Raw genomic sequence first — 17,177 nt, 5'->3', positions numbered from 1 at the left:
GTTTTTGTCCCGTAAAATATAATACGTATTCTAATAATAAAATGGCAAACAGACCATCGTCTTACTCTTGCGAAACATTGCTATCTAGAGGCGTGAAAGCGCAATTGCGGTCTTTTAAGATGCAAACTGTGATATATTTGCTCGTTCACTACAAACGACAAAATCAAGCTGTATCTCATAGTTTTAAATCTGGATTTTAAAGTATTTATACGTTATTTGTATGTTTTGAACCTTTATTCACCCAACCCACGAGCTGTCAACTTACCGTGGTGGAGGGATTTCCGTGATCTCTGTCCTCCCCGGCAGGGCCACCCATGGCAAGCAGGGCCGAGGTGAGGCACCAGGCAAAGCATGGCTCAGAGATGCCTTATTACAATGAAAAACAGTGGTTCATGTTTTCCCATGCCTCGATGCGATGAGGTTGGAACAATATAAAACCAAAATCTCCAGAAGGAAGTCTTTATTATTTTTTTATTATTTATCCTTCTAAATACGAAGCTACCATTCAACAAAATTGAATCCAACTTGAAAGGTAGCATGAATCAAAATGACATTTATATATCTGATATCCACTCAACTGCATGTCATGCAAAAAGATCAAAATTGATTCTATCCGGTAAACAACCGTTTACAGTATCATGTTGTGCAAATTAACATTGAGAGCATCAACATACTGGTCATTTGAAGATTGAAATAAACATCTTGCAAAAATAAAAAATAAATCGTCATTCTTCATCTCACGTAATAAGACTGAACAGTCTAAAGTGGCCCAAGCGTATGATGCGCGAATACATCAGCAAACATCACGGTTTGTTGCTTTCGGACCCACCCTCTCGATAACGTCGCAGTCACGATGAAATTCAAACCCCTCCGAAGAGAAATGGAAGCGATTATGTTTTCATGTTCGCCTCCTTGGGTTTGAATCTCCCCTTCGAGCCGTGATTTTATGTTGCCATTGTTTGGGACTCAGCCGGCATGCTGCTGTCAAAGGCGAAGCTTACTTTGCTGTACAGTAACGTCCGTGCGCTCACGAATTGTCTGCGGGCACATGCTCAAAGCCCTCGCTCTCCCTCACCAAGGCCCTCTCCAGGATGACTCGACCCTCCTTGTAGCGTTGGCTTTCCTCGGTGGCAAATTCGTACATCCAGCCCAGCTTGCTGTTGCAGTTTTTGCAGCAGACATCGCGCACACTGTGTCGTCCCGTCAGCATGACCCTGTCTTGAACCTCGCTGTGCTGCAGATTTACAACCTGGTTGAGAGAGCAGGAAATGTTCAATTGGTTTCATTACCTCTGCGACATTTATTAGTGTACGTACGTTAGTGTAGGTGGTACGTTCAAAACAATCAGATGGTATCTCTGCCTTGAGTCCACAAGGGAAGTTGAATAAGAGTACCTTGTTGAACAAAAAGGCCCGGCCAGTAGCGCCAGTGAAGCGAGTGGAGATTAGTTCTGCTCTGTTGGTCAGAATAGTGTCACAGTTGGCGCAGGAGAACAGACGAATGCCTCCAATGTGGTCCAAGAAGATGCGCCCCATCGTGCTCACCGGTGTCTATCTTCAGTCAAAAAAAGGGCAGGTAAGATGGTGCAACAACACGCACACGAGCCTCTCATGCTTCATAAATTCATACAATAAATCACACATTTATTGAGTGACAAGTTTCTAAACGGACAGTGGTTGCAGTTCATTAGATGTGCGAAGACTGAGATTATTCAGCGCCCGGAGCATCCGTGACGACGACCGAGTGCATTACGTTGCTGTCCGAATAAATACACAAAACATTGTTTATCTAAATGTTTACATCGTCAAAGAACGACAAACAAGAACAGGAGGCAACATTTCCTACCTCCCTTGAGTCGATGCAAGATATTTAGGGCAGAGAGACGTCTGAGTAAGATTGCGTTCACACGATTTCTCAAACGTTTCCTTGTGAGATGGTTGTCAACAAAACCGACGCAGACGACGCAAGCAGTCACAAGGGCCTTTGTTGACGTCCTCTGTCTTCTTCTTCTTGACTTCCGGAAGACCGTGGACATTTATTGCATTGCTGCCCTCTCCTGGTTAAATTATGAACAGCTCTTACGGAGCCGAATTGGTGCCTTGGGGAGACAAACACTCCGTGACTCTAGGAACTTTATTTTTTTTCAGACTATATTATTAAACACTAACGATAGAAAGCACATCTACTGTCCTTTAGCCTTGCAAACAGACAAGATAGTCGAGCATCACTTGCGTAAGTGATGACACCATAAAGATGAGCAAATTATTTTATAGCAGTATTTGAATGCAGACAATTGTGATTGTGTAATTTGCTTGAATCCAGAGGGTCACCGCACACGTGCATGCACCTATGAAACGGGGTCCTTTCTAAAATATTAACTACATGAACCGTCCGCCTTTGAGAGTAGCTGACGGCAGTCAAAAATGCACAGAACGTGAAAGAAAGTCTGCTGTAATCTAACATGACGGCGTCAAGTGATGTGGAGAGATAGCGAATAATAAAGATAATACTTTTTTTCACTTTTGCCCCATGGCACGATGTGAGGAAGTGAACACTCAAGGTCAAACAGTCAGCAGTTAAAGTGGCAAGACAGCAGTCCAGATCAAGACACAGCCTCACAGCTACAAGTTCTGACCATCAATACTGGCATTCTTAATAGCGTGTTGCTTTTGTATACCCTTCCAACATTACACAATGACACAAAAGAAAAGTCAATTTTCCACATCATTAAATCTTTCCTTCGCGACTATTTTGGAGGACTTTAAATTCAATGCGATCTTCTAATCTCAGGAAGCAAAAAGTAAAAATGCAGAAAAAAACAGTTTGTTGCTCTTAACCGAACACAAAGTTAGCTACTAATGAGTATACATTGTTACAAATACTGTACAGTGGGAAAATCAGAGGTGACGGTCTTGCGACACGGAGACGGAAATGAGATACCACAATTGCAATCATTGATGCATTTGGTGATTAGTCCACTTTCACTATTTATGGATTGAATGTTTTCGGGAGGGCCTTGGAAGAGTTATCGTTTCACTTCACTTCAATCATGTCCTTTGAACAAGCGAGTCCGGCCCGCCCCCTTGGGCATATTTATGAGACCCATCATCGACTATATGGTCAGGTACAACTGATAATAGACATTAGAGCACCGAAACAACCACCTGACACAATCAGCCCAGGAGAAGGACTTCGGGGGAGACGATCCTTACGAAGAATTAATTTCTGGCAAAGACAAATTGGGATTTTCTTCTTGTTTATTTTTCTTTTGATGAAGATGATTCCACTGTTGGTTGTAGCCACCTTCCTCAAGTTCTCCTGGGCAACAGGTCACTTGGTGTTTTGGTATATGATACATATGATGTATATATGATACGATATACAGTGTTGCCTCGCTACTTCGAGATTGTATATTATATATACAGGTGTGAAATCTCTGCTGTTTCTTCTTTTAGTGAATGGGCTGCCTTGTGATCAGACGCTCCACTCTCAGGAGCCCCCAATGAATGGTATTAAGTTCACGCTATGAAATAATGTTGTCTTTAATACGGGCATCATCAAATGTGATTTTGTGTCGTCAGTTAACAGAGTGAAGCCTGCCGACATTGCGGTTTTAGCCTCTATTGGAGTGCATACGTACAGGTAACCTGTTTTTATTATTATTTTTTCTTAGCACCACTATTTTGTTGGCGCGCATAAAATATGTTTTTTTTCCCTCCCCACAGCACTGAGTTGTCCACTCTGGCATCGAGACTTCAAGGTGCATTTTCAACACTCATACACTTCTTGCGTTCAATGAAATTTGAACATTTGTCCTGAGAATGAACAGCGGTTAACCATTGTACCTCGTGACACCAACACAAGACTTAAAAAAAAATACTTAACGAATGAAACATTTTGATGAAAGTGTCTCCCCTCCTCCCCTACCATCAGAACTGATGAGCATGTTCAATCCTGCACCTACGGGTCCTCGTTTGGAAGAAGCACTCATGAGCGCCCCTCGCTTCGGAAGAGACGGGTGAACAGAATTCTTGAAAATCGAACGACAGTATCTCAAACAGAGGTTGCTTTCAATTTCACGTTGAAATGTTCCGCTTGTAGCACGCTGCTGGAGCAAGCAGAAGAGGTTTCTCTCTACCTCCAAAGCCATCCGGTATGCTGGGGATCCAGTCGATTCACATTTCATACAAGGCGAAACTTGTCTTTGAGATGACATCCGTTGTTCCGTGTCAATTACGTTTGAGCCCCATCATGATGATTTCCGTTTCAGAATTCTTGGAAGCTGCTGCTGCTTTTTGTACAAGTGGACCAGTTCTGCGCCCGTGACCAGCAGGAGGTAAAGCGCGCACCCACAGGAGGTGTTAACGTGCATTCAAATGGCCACCGATTTCCAAGATAGTCATTTTCCCAATTGGATATTCATGCATTTGCACGGAGACACACTTTGACCGTCTCCACGGTAGAGTCGGCAATCTTGGGAGACGCGAAGCGAAGCGCGCTATAAAAAGCACGGCGCCTGGCGATGAGTGCCGAGAGATAAAAGGCTCAACGGCGTCCCTGTTCACGTTGCGCTTGTCCCTGCAGGCCGAGGCCGTTATCAGATCGGTGAGCGGGGAGGTGGACGCTGCTTTACAGCTGCTGCATGCTCAGGTTGAGTTCACGCCATATCCACTGATCTCAGGCATTCGATAATCTCACATTTGATCTCTCGATTTGTCTGACGGTCCGATTGTGCCGCAGCTGAAGCGGACTCTGGTCAGCGTTGCGTTATGGGCTGGAGAGAGCGACGCTTCCCAAAGCAGGTAGATGTTTACCAAATGATTGAAATTCAGGATCTGGCAAACGTGGGCCCGATTCTCACATTTCACGGGACAACACTGAACAAATGGCACTTTTGAACAATTCTCTCAGTCATACATTCGCATTTGATGACTGGATTGGTTTTTTTTCCGTGAAAGGTTCTGCCCATGCTCAGAACGAAATCAAGGCGGAGAGGTCAGACTTGTGAAAGCCACGCTGACTCATGCCTTGCAGGTTGGTCGCTGCCGTTTCCATTCCTCTTCGTTTCGCTCTTTAATTTCAACATGATGACGTTGGCAACTGGGGAGGTTCCTCCAGGTGGCTGACAAAGAGGAGGGATGTGACAGGATCACGGCGGTTAAACCGAATACTTATTTGGTTGCCACGTCGGGCGTCGCCACGGCAAATGACACGCCCGATATGTTTCAGGCATCTTTGAATGAGCTCCTGAGGAAGAGAAACTGGTCCAAAGACGACTTCAGTGTCATCCTTCAGGACGAACCTCTCGTCAGACACTTCGCTTCCGATAACGTGAGTCTTCCACGGTGACTTGAGAGCTTCTCGTTCGCTTTCGGCATGACTGCCAAGTAGTTCATCGCCGTCCTCTCCGCGCAGACCGGGAAGCCCGTGTCCGGGTCACGAGCGTCACATGAGACGGATAAACTGACGGCGCGGTTGTGGAGCAATCTGGTGAGGCCCACGGCGAGTTTCAGCAACACGCTCCTTCCGTGCGGCCACACTCGGCCAATTGTTGTGTCAAAACTTGCCTTTCAGCTGCAGCCTGCAAGTGACAAACAGGACGCGGACGACGATGGGAACATCCTTGCACTGCAATGTCCAACCGTGGTGCGTACGCGACACATTCGGGTTCTCTACTTCGGCCTGCTGAGCATTTTTAGCTGTTTTTGTTTCCCCTTGGATAGCTAAAAATGTTCGGGTTTTTTGCAGTAATTAATAGATGATGATGTTATTGGTAAAATACATTTCAAATCGTTGGTTACTTAATGACAGTTTAATTATGACGAGTTGAAAACAATGAATTATGATTGACTTGACATATACTGTACATCTTTGATTATTTTTGGAAACCTCATTCACGTTTGACCTGGCTCACCTATCCGTTCTTGGGCCTTGAAAAAAAAACATGACTCACTGTGACAGATTTGCACATTCTGAGTGATTGTGATGATAGTCGTCCTTTTCTCCATCCTCCTTCTCCACCCCCGTTAAAGGACCGTCCCTTCCTGAGGACAGAGGGAAACTCTCCTTCAAATCACGGCAGCGACGCTTCTCCTCTCCTCTCCCGTGTAAGTTGTCTTCTGTGTCACCCGAAGCCCGATGGGAGCTTTTGGGCCGTGCGCCTCTTGTTTCCTTCTCATTCTGGATGTGCTTTGTGCGCCCGCGCAGAACGTCGGCACACCCATGCGCTGCGAGGACATCGGCCCTTCCGACTCTACGCCCGCCTCTGGTAAGCGGCCGATATTTTTTAAAGTCAGCATGACTTTAAAAAATATCGATTTGATAATCTACAAAAGTAGAATTTGTACATCAACTCGCTTCATCAACTTGTCAGCTGTTTACGGCCCAGCTCAAATCCCCGACACGTGCGCCGTGCGGTTGATAAATGCCACATGTTGCTCTTTGTGTTTTTTATCAGTGCACGAGCTGAGGCCGGGCGATATCAGCGTGGTCGCTGCGGTGGGAGACTCGCTGACGGTGAGTGAACCCGATTGTGGCTTCGTACTTGACAATCGGTGACTGAACAAGAACAGGACTGTGACGAGTTGTCTTAAGTGGCGGGGAAAATATCGGATTTTTTTTTTTTTTTTTAGAGAATCACTAATCAGACAATTTTAAGGAAACGGTCTCGGCTCATTTTTGGAAGACTCAAGTATACATTTATAACAATTGGTATGCCGTTGAGAGGACGCCGTGGAACAAATTGTCAAAATGTAAAATACAATAAAACTTTTTTTTTGTTCTTCAAATTGACGGTGTTTGACAGCGTCGTGTCACTATCTTATATCATTTACACCTTTTAAAACTTTTGAAAAATGAAGCTAGGAATATGCTTGTTAATGAGTGCCATCTGTAATGAATGGGGGGGAAAAAAAGTATAGCCTTCTCTTTTTAATACTTTTTTTTTTGGGGTGCAAGGCAGGGAACGGGATTGCATCCAGCCAAACAAACATTCTGGACGTCCTGACCCAGTACAGAGGTTTATCTTGGAGGTGCCTGACACTTTGCTGTGTTTTTTTTTAATTGAATTCACATTTTTCGGCTTGAAATGAACATATTTCAATGTTTTGTCCAGTGTCGGCGGAGATGAAAACCTCACAACTGTAACAACTCTGCCCAGTGAGTCCGTTTATGATTCTGAATGTTTTTTTGTTTTTTTTAACTTGCACTGGAGATCAAGCTGCATTCAAACTATTTTGTTCGGTTCTAATAGATATATTAAAGTATTTTAACGCCAACGTGACGGGTTACTCTGTCGGGAGGGGGAAACAACACACGCCTCAGGCTTTTCTCAACCAGGCTGCGGCTGGAGCAAAAAGCAAGTGAGTCGTCCCCGATACCGGTTGGCTGGCTAGCCAGTTTTTCATTTCGTTATTTGTTTTCAACAAGGAAATATAAGAATAAATAATTGCATTATCTGTTTTTTTTTTGTGTGTGTGTTAAATAGGGACATGCCATCTCAGGTGCGAGCCCTTGTGGCCAGGATGAAGAATGACTCGGTAAGCACACGCGTCTGTTGCCCAAATGAAACTTATTAAAACTAAACTTTCTCCTGCACAAATTTTACATTGCAGAGTTAAATCTAATCCGAGGAAAAACAATAAATGAATGCGGCTCTGTCATAATTGACATGATAATTCCTCACCAACTGTATTTCTCATGCGCTAAAAACATGTACCGAATGACTGCTGCCCTCCACGCAGAGCATCGACTTCAAATCCGACTGGAAAGTGATCACGGTGTTTATCGGTGGCAATGACGTCTGCGACCACTGCTACAATTCTGTGAGTGCCTGCTGTCGAAGTAGTCAAAGCGTGGAACGGCGGTGACACTGCCTCACTCTTGCCCATTTACAGCTCTTCTACTCGGTGGAAAATTACGTCAAAAATGTCCGAGAAAGCCTGGATTATCTACACAAAGAGGTAACAAGAAGACACACAATCGCCGCGATTTCCCTGCATGGGTTTGACGAAGAGCCTCTCCGCCAGGTGCCCCGAGCGCTTGTCAACTTGATTGAGCCCCTGCATATTATCCCCTTGAGAGAAATGCATTTGGACGCCACGTTGAAATGCCCCACCTGGCTCGTCAAGTGAGTATCGCATCCCAACGGCGTCGAGACACATGTTGGGATACTTGAGCCCAAACAGAAATGGATCACACAGGAATGCGAGAGCCGTTTAGGATCTAGCGTTGGTCCGGTGTCCATCTTTTCACACATCTCGGGAGGGTTTGAAAGCCTCCAACAGATTCCAAAACCTACTGAATAATTTAAAAAAAACAACATTATAATACTACTTGTAATTTTATGTGCGTTTTTTTTCTGTCCTTCTGCAGTATTTTGTGCCCATGTGTTATCTTACCAAAGTCCACCTCGACCTCACTGGAAGATTTAGAGCAACTAAACCGACAGTATCAGGTAAGGTGGGGCGGGAATTCAAACGGTGACGTTCAAGGATGCCGCAAAGCGATGCGACTGAACGGTCACACTGACCTCTGACCCGCAGCTGAGGATCAACCAACTGGTCGAGTCCAAGCGCTACGACACTCGGCCCGACTTCACTGTGGTCGTCCAGCCTTTTTTCAGAGAAATCATTGTTCCCAGACTACCGGTCAGTCAGTGCTGCCAAGTAAAATTGGTTTCTTTTGATTTTGATTCATTCCTTTTGACTCCAGTCCACTAGGTGGCAGTAATTAACATTGCAAACAGTGCCGTTGTTTTTCACCGTCCTGTTTGATGTGGTGGGTTACAGCCTCCTTTGCCCCCCCAACGCAAGCAAACTAAAAATGGCAACTAAACGTAGTTGCGTTCAACCAACAAGTTGAACTCCACACAGCAACGCATACAATCATAGTTAATCAGAGACGTCGACAACGAGGCCTCAATGAAACGCTTACATTGCTTCTGTCCCAGGACGGCCACCCCGATCGCTCTTACTTCAGTGCCGACTGTTTCCACCTGGGCCAGAAGGCCCACACTCAGATGGCTCGCTCCTTGTGGAACAACATGGTAGCAGGCAAACGCACCACACGCACATTTCAACCCATTTCGCACTGCACTCAATTTGTGTTTGTACAGAATGCTTTTTATGACAGCAACGCTGACATGTTTTGATGGTTATCGTGCGTCCCTCTCTCGATCTGTCTTTTCAGCTCGAGCCTCTCGGAAACAAAACGTCCAGGCAGGATTTTGGCACCGACATTCAACTGAAATGTCCCTCAAAGGTAGGACGGACAGTTGAAGGAGTGTTATTATCGAAGGAACGCCTCGTGAAAGGCAGAACCATTAAATGCTCTTTGAATTGGACAAGAGAACTTTTTTGGGTGACACCTTTACGTCACGGTGTGGCCATGAGATTTATTTTGCCGTGTGCCTTGTTTCAATGGAGGCTGGGATATGGCGACTTCCGTAACGAAACGGCCGAAAACAAGCGCTGAGCTGCATTGGACAGCGACTACAGTAACGAATGAAATGGATTCATTCTCTGTCCGTCAGGTCCTTCTCGTGACGCGATGCTCAAAATCATTCCGTTTGTTGACAGACGTCCCCGTTCATCCGGACCTATCACAACAGCAATTACACATACGGTCCTCCTCCACCAATACCGCCGGCAAATACAGTAAGTCTGTTAACTGTATATTTGACTTGAATAAATCGAACAGAAAACACAAAATGGCGGTTTTGAAAAAAAAAAAAACCTGTCTATGAATAATAAGTGTCGCATCGTCTGCAGAACTGGGGAAGCGACTTCTCTTGCGTGGACCTTGCTCCTTCTCACTCTGTGCCAACATCGGGTGAGCTCCATGGCGGAAAATCATATCAACGCGCAAATCATATGCAAGAATCATTTAACCGTTACCTGGAAGGAGACTTAAAGAGTTCACAACATTTTGTTCCTACGTTGACAGTTCACGAGCTCAGGCCAGCGGACATCAAGGTGGTGGCGGCAGTCGGAGACTCCGTCACGGTCGGTGGCCTGATGACTTTTGGATTTTCGATCGAAAGAACACACTGATCATTTATCGTTTTTTTTCTGCATAGGCTGGCACTGGCGCTAAAGCAAAGAATCTGTTGGAGCTCAGTCGAGAATATAAAGGCGTGTCTTGGAGGTACGTTAAACTAATCCGAAAAAACAATGATCGACCGCCAGCTGGTCAACTCACGACGAATTCCGCTCGTTCGTTTGTTCTCGACTCCGCAGCGTTGGGGGAGACCGCGCTCTGGAAACTGTTACAACCCTACCAAGTAGGTTGACCACCAGACTATAAGGACTGGCATTAGAGCCCTACCTTCCGCTGGAAGATGGAGGGAGGGATTTTTAAAATCATCACCCTTGCTCAAATCATAATGTCACAATTTGTTGTCAACATCCTCACAGACATCCTAAGAAAGTTCAACTCGGCTCTGAAGGGCTTCTCGAAAGGTCAGGGTTCAAGACAGAAGGGCTTCAACATGGCTGCGGGAGGAGCCAAGACCTCGTACGTGCCAACGTTGAGCTCTCACTGCCGCTAACCGAGTCCAACGTGCAACTTTTGTTACTTGCCGGTTCTTCTGCCGCCCATATTTGACGGACAGTTGTTTCAGTGCAACACGAGTCACATTCTCCGTGTGGGAATATGGTGATCAGACTAAAGAGTTCCATTGTACCTTTAAGCTTGGAGCCGTCTTGCATTATTTTTACATCTGCTCTGTCACAGGGACATCCAAAACCAAATCCAGGCTCTCATCAAGGCCATGCGAGAACACAAGGTCACAACGCTAACAAAAATGACTTGCATTTGGATGTTTGCTGTTACTGACATTTTGTGGCCATACAGGAAGTGAACTTTGACCAGGACTGGAAACTTCTGACAATATTTGTCGGGGGAAATGACCTGTGCCACTACTGCACTGATCAAGTAAGTGTAAAACCTCACGAGATTTTTTTGTTTGTTTTTTTTTTAAACGGCAGCTGTGCTAATATACGCCATTTTTCCGTTTAATCACCGAGGCATCAGCAAAGCTGATGCAACTCACACTTTGTATTTTCTGCAGAGCAATCTGTCACCCGGTAATTACAGTCGCAATCTGATGCTGGCGTTAGACACACTTTACCAAGAGGTGAGTTGCGTTCATATGACAAGTCCGCTCATCCGCTGTTCCCGGGTGTTTGAAAACGGGCCTGCTTTCTGTGCACGTGCGCGCAGGTACCCAGGCTATTGGTCAATCTCGTGGAGATCATGCAGATCGACACGCTAAAACAAGTCAAGAAAAACACTCTGGGATGCTCCTTGCTTCAGAGGTTTGTTTTGAAAATGGCCGATTTCCTACTATTGAGCAGCAAAGAGAGCATTTTGGGGTTTTTTTTTCTTCCTATGCAGAACGAGCTGTCCATGTATTATCAACCCAACCGAAAACTCGCCAGAGATGGAGGAAATGAAACAAATCAATCTGGAATACCAGGTAAGTGAAAACTATTTTTTTTCCTTTGTAAAAATAAAAGAAAGTGAAATAAAATTTGCATCGTTGGAACCACCCCCGCCCTCCTCACAGGCTGAAATCCATCATCTTATATCTGGATCTCGTTATGACGGGAAAGAAGACTTCGCTGTTGTTCTTCAGCCATTTTTACACAATTCCTTCATCCCTTATGTGGGCGTAAGTAAATTGAATTCGGGCAAATAATGAAAAAATCAATCCGAATTGTAAGCGTGGGCGTTGTTGGTCAAGGAAGGGGAGGCGGACACCACTTTCTTCTCGGTGGACTGTTTTCACATCAGTGAGCGAGCTCACGCCGAGATGGCCATCGCACTGTGGAATAACATGGTGCGTAGTCCTCCACTCATCAAGCTTCCTTTCCATTATTTTGTTGTGAATTCTATTTTTCTTTTAAACAGTTGGAGCCCGTAGGCAGGAAACAAGCTTATAACAACTTCACCTATGACCGCTCCAAGATTCACTGTCCGACTGAGGTACGGTATGAGTGCAAAGAGCGCTCATCGTTTTTGCATGACTTTAGGTCGTGTCAATTCTGCTATCAGCAGCTGGTCGGCGAGATAAGAAGGACAAACTACTTTGATTAGATCACATCTCACGCAATTGGAAAAGGGATGAGGTAATAATAAAAAGCGGATAAGGCAATACAAGTCAATTGTAAAAGTCGGTACATTCAAAATGGTTGCGCCTTGTGTATCGTGCGCTATACCGGCAACGGATTACGTAATAGAAAATGGAGATGAAGACTTTCGGGAGAAGAGAAAAAATTTGCAAACTAAATAGAATCAAATGAAGAGTGCTTCAAAAAAATGTAAAACTAAGTGAAATAACTCCATTTTTTTTAAAGATGTAAAAGTCGCACTCTGTAATGTTGTCCTTTGTAAAAATGAAGTCAACGCATAATTCAATAGACTGCAGAGAATTGTTTTAAAACAATCTGTGCATCATGCTTTCATTCTAAAGTACATAGACCAATGAGAATCGTTATACTATCGATCTAAATGTGCTGCTCAACCATTTGTGTTCAAATATGCGTCGCTTCTAAAGCTAACCTTGTCAATGACGTTTGTTAGCATTAAGCTAAGCGGACTTCCCGAAGGCAAATTTACACCATGTGCTTGTTTTAAATACATGTTTGAAAAGTGTAATGCCTTGTATTTTGACAGTAAAATTACAAAAGGGAGTGGCGTTAAAAACAGTTTGGAGCCTCCTTTTAAATGAATCATTCAATATTTGCTATTTACCGACTTAAATGAATTGAAGCGAGTTTGCTGTGAAGGTGGTCAAAACACATTGCCGCTTGATATATACCGTGGTGCCTACTAGCAATCAATCACTCACTCAATCAATTATCTTGTCCCGTTTAAAGGCCATTTGCAATTCACTGAATTAATGTGACATTTTCCCAATGACATGTTGAATGCCATTTTCAACAGGCCAGTCCCTTCATCTTCACCAAAGTCAACAGTGCGCCTCGTCCACTTTGGACAACCACGACCGCTACCCCCACCGTACCATCATCGAGCAGTACGACAAACGCGTCGGCGCACCCGTGCGCGCCCTCCCAGCCGCTGTGGGTTCCACTGGTCGTAGGAGTCGTTAGTTTACTGGTGGGCATCGCCGCCGCCTGGTTCGTGTGCTCTTTCGTGCTACATAAGAGAAGCAAGGGAGAGTTCTCGGGAGATACGAAAGCAACGGGATTGTAATGCGCTTATCGGGTATGAGATTGTCTCCCATCCAAGCATGCCTCAGAACTGGACGGAACTAGGCAAGACATAAAAATGCCGGTTGGATTTTGTGAAGCCCTCCAAATTTCAAATGTAAATGTTGTGCCTTGGAACACTGTTTTGCCATACTTTGTCTCCAACATTGTTTTCTTGTTGGTGTTAAAAAAAATAAAAATAAATAATATATATATATATATAGTATATATATATGATAGTATTGAAATCTTTTGTAAGTATATATTTCCTTAATTTATCATTGATTTGAATACAGTGCAACTAAATGTTTTCTTGTATTATTTTGTATTAAAATAAGGACCATATACAACATGTAAATTATGGTTTTGTTTTGTTTTGTTTTTTTGGAACCAATGCTGTACTGTACAACACTTGGAGACATTCATTTTGTAAAAATTCGCAGGCGTCTTAAAACCATTTACAGCTTTCATTAATGTTGTGCGGGTTGCATATACGAAGGAACAGACACACAGGAAAATATTCAAGAACACAGCATTACAAAAATTGAGAGGAACTATTTACTCATGCAAACTAAGCTCACGGTTAACTCTCTACTCTGCATTAAACACAAAATACATATTAGAGAGTAACAACTTACTTCTGGATGTGGCCCTCATTTTTCATTTGATGTCTTGATAAAACTCACCGTGCCGTCAAAGCACTACGTGTGATTGATGACATGAGTGCGTGCGATGTACATGACACGACAGACGAGCGTCAGTCGGATTTGAGAGCGAGCAGCACCGACTGAGGCACTCTGCTGACGTAGTACTCATGGTTTCTGAGCGTTGCGAGCACGCCGGCGGAGTTCATGCGCTTCACGTTGGCGTCATAGCGGTATGGATTATTATGCATGTCCGTCAGTTTACCTGGTGGACCCCCCCCCCCAAAAAAAAGAAAACACACATTAAAGTGAAGTCGATGAGTGCTGCTAAATGAATGAAGTGCTGAATGTAAAGTGACGTTTCATACCTCCAACGCAGTGCAGAAGAACTTCGGGAGCACAAGTGTCCCACTTCTTGGTTCCCGGACTTGCAAAGACGTAAGCGGATGCCTTGCCTTCAACGAGCTGGATGATCTGCAGACAAGATCACACCATCACGGAACATAATCGGAGTTCGTCGACTCATTTGTAATTATTGATGGCAAAAAATGTTTTGCTTAGCATTGAAATGAGAACTTCAAAGTCAACTTTAGAGGTTCTACCGGATTGACTGTCGCGCCGAAAAATGAAAGCCATCTTACCTTGTTCCCTGCACCACCCACTCTTAAAACCTCCTGAGGTTCCATCGCATTGACGCAGTCGGTTATAAGCTTGCTGCTATGTGAACGGGTGGTGGTAACAATGATTTTGTTGTCGGGAACTTCTTGCAGCTGAAATCCAAAGGCACCCAGCCCCAGCATTGCCCACATGGTTCTTCCCAAACGCGCCCCTGGCCCGAGCTGACAAGAGACAAGCGTCTTGAGTGAAGCATCGCCAAAGGAGAGAAGGGCGACAGTTCACAAGAGGAGAAGCTCGACTGTTTAAGTTTGCTCTGGACCTGGTAGTTGTAGAAAGGCTGGTTGATGACACCTGCGATTGCTTGGCCCGCGTAAGCAATTCCGATCAGCACTGTCACATTATCCAAGAGACCTCGAGTACACAACAGTGCAGTATATTATGACAGATAGACACTTGGTCATTGAAATCATCAATGCAGCAATAAAAGATGCAACATAATTTGCAGTGAAAAAGGGGGGAAAAAAAAGCATGTTCTTTTTTGCATCATTTCCCATTTAGTTAGCTTAGTTTACATAATAATGACAAAACATCCAATAAATATAATAAATAATAATACAAGATAAAAAATAGAAGTGCTATGATAAGTGACAATTTAAATAGTAAATAATGAACATTATATAAATCACAAAATAATGATAACCAAGAACAACCAAAAATTTGAATTTAAAAACCAAATGTTTTCATGACACACACACATTTAAGTCAGGGTTTGGTGCTGTACTACCAATAAATTAAGTTAGAGCATTTGTATAAAGTGGACTCACCTTCAGTGTACTCCTTTGTGCCATCCACTGGGTCCACCCACACAACCAGCTAATATTTTGAGAAGACAGAAGGGGATAGGGGTGGGGAATACGTAATGTCCGCTAGATGTACCAATTTTAACAAATACCACGAGGGCCACTGGTAATGTATTTAGACAATGGCTAAGTTATAAAAACATTTCACAGAAATTGAAGTTATGCTGTTCTTTTGGTGATGAGCAGTGTGGTGGGACGATTACTTCACTTATCCAAAGTGATTTTTTTTAAAATTTGGTTTATACAGCTTGCAAGTCACAATCATGGTGGAAAACGTTTTGAAATGATTGATCACAACAGTTGAGCTGTGTTCGGTCGTGGCGCTTGGTGTGCATCAGGTTTTCAAATGTGAACAAAATGCACAATTTGTCTCCTTTACAAATAGCTTGTTTTACAATTAGGACTCTGTTCGAATACATTTAAGCCCCTTCAAACCCATTGTGATGGTGTAGAAAGGCAACATCACAAACACTCCATCCATTTCCGAATACCACTCGGCCTAACTGTACATTTAAAGACTAACCCAGCCACAAGTGGTCCATGAAAAAGTTCTGGTTCTTACCTCCTCCTCTTTCAATCCACTATATTCGGATGGACAGACTTTCTGAAGGATTTCTTCTGCCTCCCCGTTTTCAATTAGGTCCTCTGTAATCTCCTCAGATGGGAGTTCCTGCAAAGAGTCATATGAATAATGGTTATAGATCCATCCATTGTCTTATAGAGCTTGACTTTAATTGTGTGGTGGGAGAGCTGGAGTTTATTACAGCTGACCAGGTGAGACGCGGGGTACATTCACCCTGGACTGAGCACCAGGGCACCGTTCACACTTACATGTTTATGGAATTTGGAGATACTTGGGAGACATATGTGCAAAGCCGTAGCGCACATAAAGGAAGAACACTCACCTCCTCGGCGATGATAGTGATCTTCGGGAAGCGTCTGGACAGTGAGGCACAGATGCTCCGCTGTGCAAGTCTGTCCGCAAGTGTCTGCAGATCATGGGCCCCCTCCTGCATGCAACGGGGACATATTAGCCTCATTTTGCACACACTTGTGGATGAATCCCTCACCTTCTCCACAATGGCGAGGTCTCCACGGTTAAGCACTTTCCTCACGATGTCACCAGCTTTCTCAGCCACAGTGTAAGCCGAGGCTACTAAGCGAAGTACCACAGCAGGACTCCCAGACATTGCTGGAGGAGCAATACACTCAAATGACTGAACTATACAAATGTACTCATACTTAAACAATGCTAAAGGGTGGGTGGCCATACAGAACTTAAACGTCAAATATAGTATAATTTAGCAAAACACACACGCTTTAAAATTGTCGATCACATGTGCGGAAGTGACATTACATCTCAAACAGACAGGCAAGAGTTTCAACAAACGCGTCGACTGACAGTTGTTAACTTGGAAGGGGAAGCTCGAATGCAATTTGCGTTTTCTGTGGAAACACTCGCGCAAGAATACAGCGGCAAAGTTTTGAGGAATACTTACTGGTGTGGGCGTAAGCCCAACAGACACCTTGCAATTGTGATCAAGTCTCGTACATTAATTAGAAATGCAGCCAGAAACACCTCGAGCCCAAAGAGGGGACAGTGAGTGACAAGATAATTCCGCCAGGGCGAAGACAATGCGATCGCACTCCACGACAAGAGGGTGCTCCGTGTCGTCAAAATAAAGTACTTAAAATCACAACTAACCACCACTTTGGTCCCGTTAACACATTAGGAAGTATGAGCGCGTGAATGTTTGTCCAGCTCCCTTTCATCGCGGATAATCGTGATTGTACGACAGTGGGAAGTACAAGTGGTAACACTCTTGTTTTAAACAAGCGCC

At 44.2% G+C, this 17,177-nt stretch overlaps 3 protein-coding genes and 1 long non-coding RNA gene across 4 annotated transcripts; 1 reads left to right on the top strand and 3 right to left on the bottom strand.

The window, feature by feature from the left end:
* Nucleotides 1-447: 447 nt before the first annotated feature.
* Nucleotides 448-2,011, bottom strand: LOC147187564 (protein yippee-like 5). Its single transcript, XM_086100693.1, has 3 exons — nucleotides 1,846-2,011; nucleotides 1,395-1,554; nucleotides 448-1,249 (listed from the first exon to the last, which is right to left on the bottom strand). The coding sequence occupies exons 2-3, from the start codon at nucleotides 1,533-1,535 to the stop codon at nucleotides 1,028-1,030; spliced, it is 363 nt and encodes a 120-aa protein (XP_085956819.1). The 5' UTR covers nucleotides 1,536-1,554; nucleotides 1,846-2,011; the 3' UTR covers nucleotides 448-1,027.
* Nucleotides 2,012-3,228: 1,217 nt separating this feature from the next.
* Nucleotides 3,229-13,659, top strand: LOC147187562 (phospholipase B1, membrane-associated-like). The gene is made up of 42 exons (XM_086100543.1): nucleotides 3,229-3,329; nucleotides 3,456-3,509; nucleotides 3,582-3,642; nucleotides 3,726-3,760; nucleotides 3,934-4,018; nucleotides 4,102-4,153; nucleotides 4,271-4,336; nucleotides 4,585-4,650; nucleotides 4,741-4,802; nucleotides 4,959-5,034; nucleotides 5,230-5,331; nucleotides 5,416-5,490; nucleotides 5,575-5,646; nucleotides 6,033-6,107; nucleotides 6,208-6,268; nucleotides 6,458-6,516; nucleotides 6,958-7,031; nucleotides 7,115-7,158; nucleotides 7,253-7,361; nucleotides 7,487-7,538; nucleotides 7,743-7,823; nucleotides 7,896-7,961; nucleotides 8,028-8,128; nucleotides 8,374-8,455; nucleotides 8,544-8,648; nucleotides 8,951-9,046; nucleotides 9,190-9,261; nucleotides 9,579-9,656; nucleotides 9,771-9,831; nucleotides 9,946-10,004; nucleotides 10,079-10,146; nucleotides 10,239-10,282; nucleotides 10,416-10,515; nucleotides 10,735-10,786; nucleotides 10,855-10,935; nucleotides 11,072-11,137; nucleotides 11,224-11,318; nucleotides 11,398-11,479; nucleotides 11,570-11,674; nucleotides 11,747-11,842; nucleotides 11,914-11,988; nucleotides 12,949-13,659. The coding sequence occupies exons 1-42, from the start codon at nucleotides 3,272-3,274 to the stop codon at nucleotides 13,216-13,218; spliced, it is 3,273 nt and encodes a 1,090-aa protein (XP_085956669.1). The 5' UTR covers nucleotides 3,229-3,271; the 3' UTR covers nucleotides 13,219-13,659.
* Nucleotides 3,525-8,958, bottom strand: LOC147187563 (uncharacterized). The gene is made up of 3 exons (XR_015097681.1): nucleotides 8,117-8,958; nucleotides 5,954-6,044; nucleotides 3,525-5,581 (listed from the first exon to the last, which is right to left on the bottom strand). It is a non-coding gene; the product is annotated as an uncharacterized LOC147187563 (long non-coding RNA).
* Nucleotides 13,660-13,758: 99 nt separating the features above from the next.
* bpnt1 (bisphosphate nucleotidase 1) lies at nucleotides 13,759-17,113 on the bottom strand. The gene is made up of 9 exons (XM_086100542.1): nucleotides 16,836-17,113; nucleotides 16,407-16,528; nucleotides 16,242-16,346; nucleotides 15,899-16,006; nucleotides 15,301-15,349; nucleotides 14,796-14,887; nucleotides 14,500-14,697; nucleotides 14,227-14,332; nucleotides 13,759-14,123 (listed from the first exon to the last, which is right to left on the bottom strand). Exons 2-9 carry the CDS (start codon nucleotides 16,524-16,526, stop codon nucleotides 13,972-13,974), a joined length of 930 nt encoding a protein of 309 aa, XP_085956668.1. The 5' UTR covers nucleotides 16,527-16,528; nucleotides 16,836-17,113; the 3' UTR covers nucleotides 13,759-13,971.
* Nucleotides 17,114-17,177: the final 64 nt, after the last annotated feature.

This window comes from Hippocampus guttulatus, chromosome 20, assembly GCF_054856545.1.
Source record: "Hippocampus guttulatus isolate MCC_2025c chromosome 20, RoL_Hgut_1.0, whole genome shotgun sequence".
In the NCBI taxonomy this organism is placed as follows: Eukaryota; Metazoa; Chordata; class Actinopteri; order Syngnathiformes; family Syngnathidae; genus Hippocampus; species Hippocampus guttulatus.
This window is presented reverse-complemented; position numbering and strand designations above follow the sequence as displayed.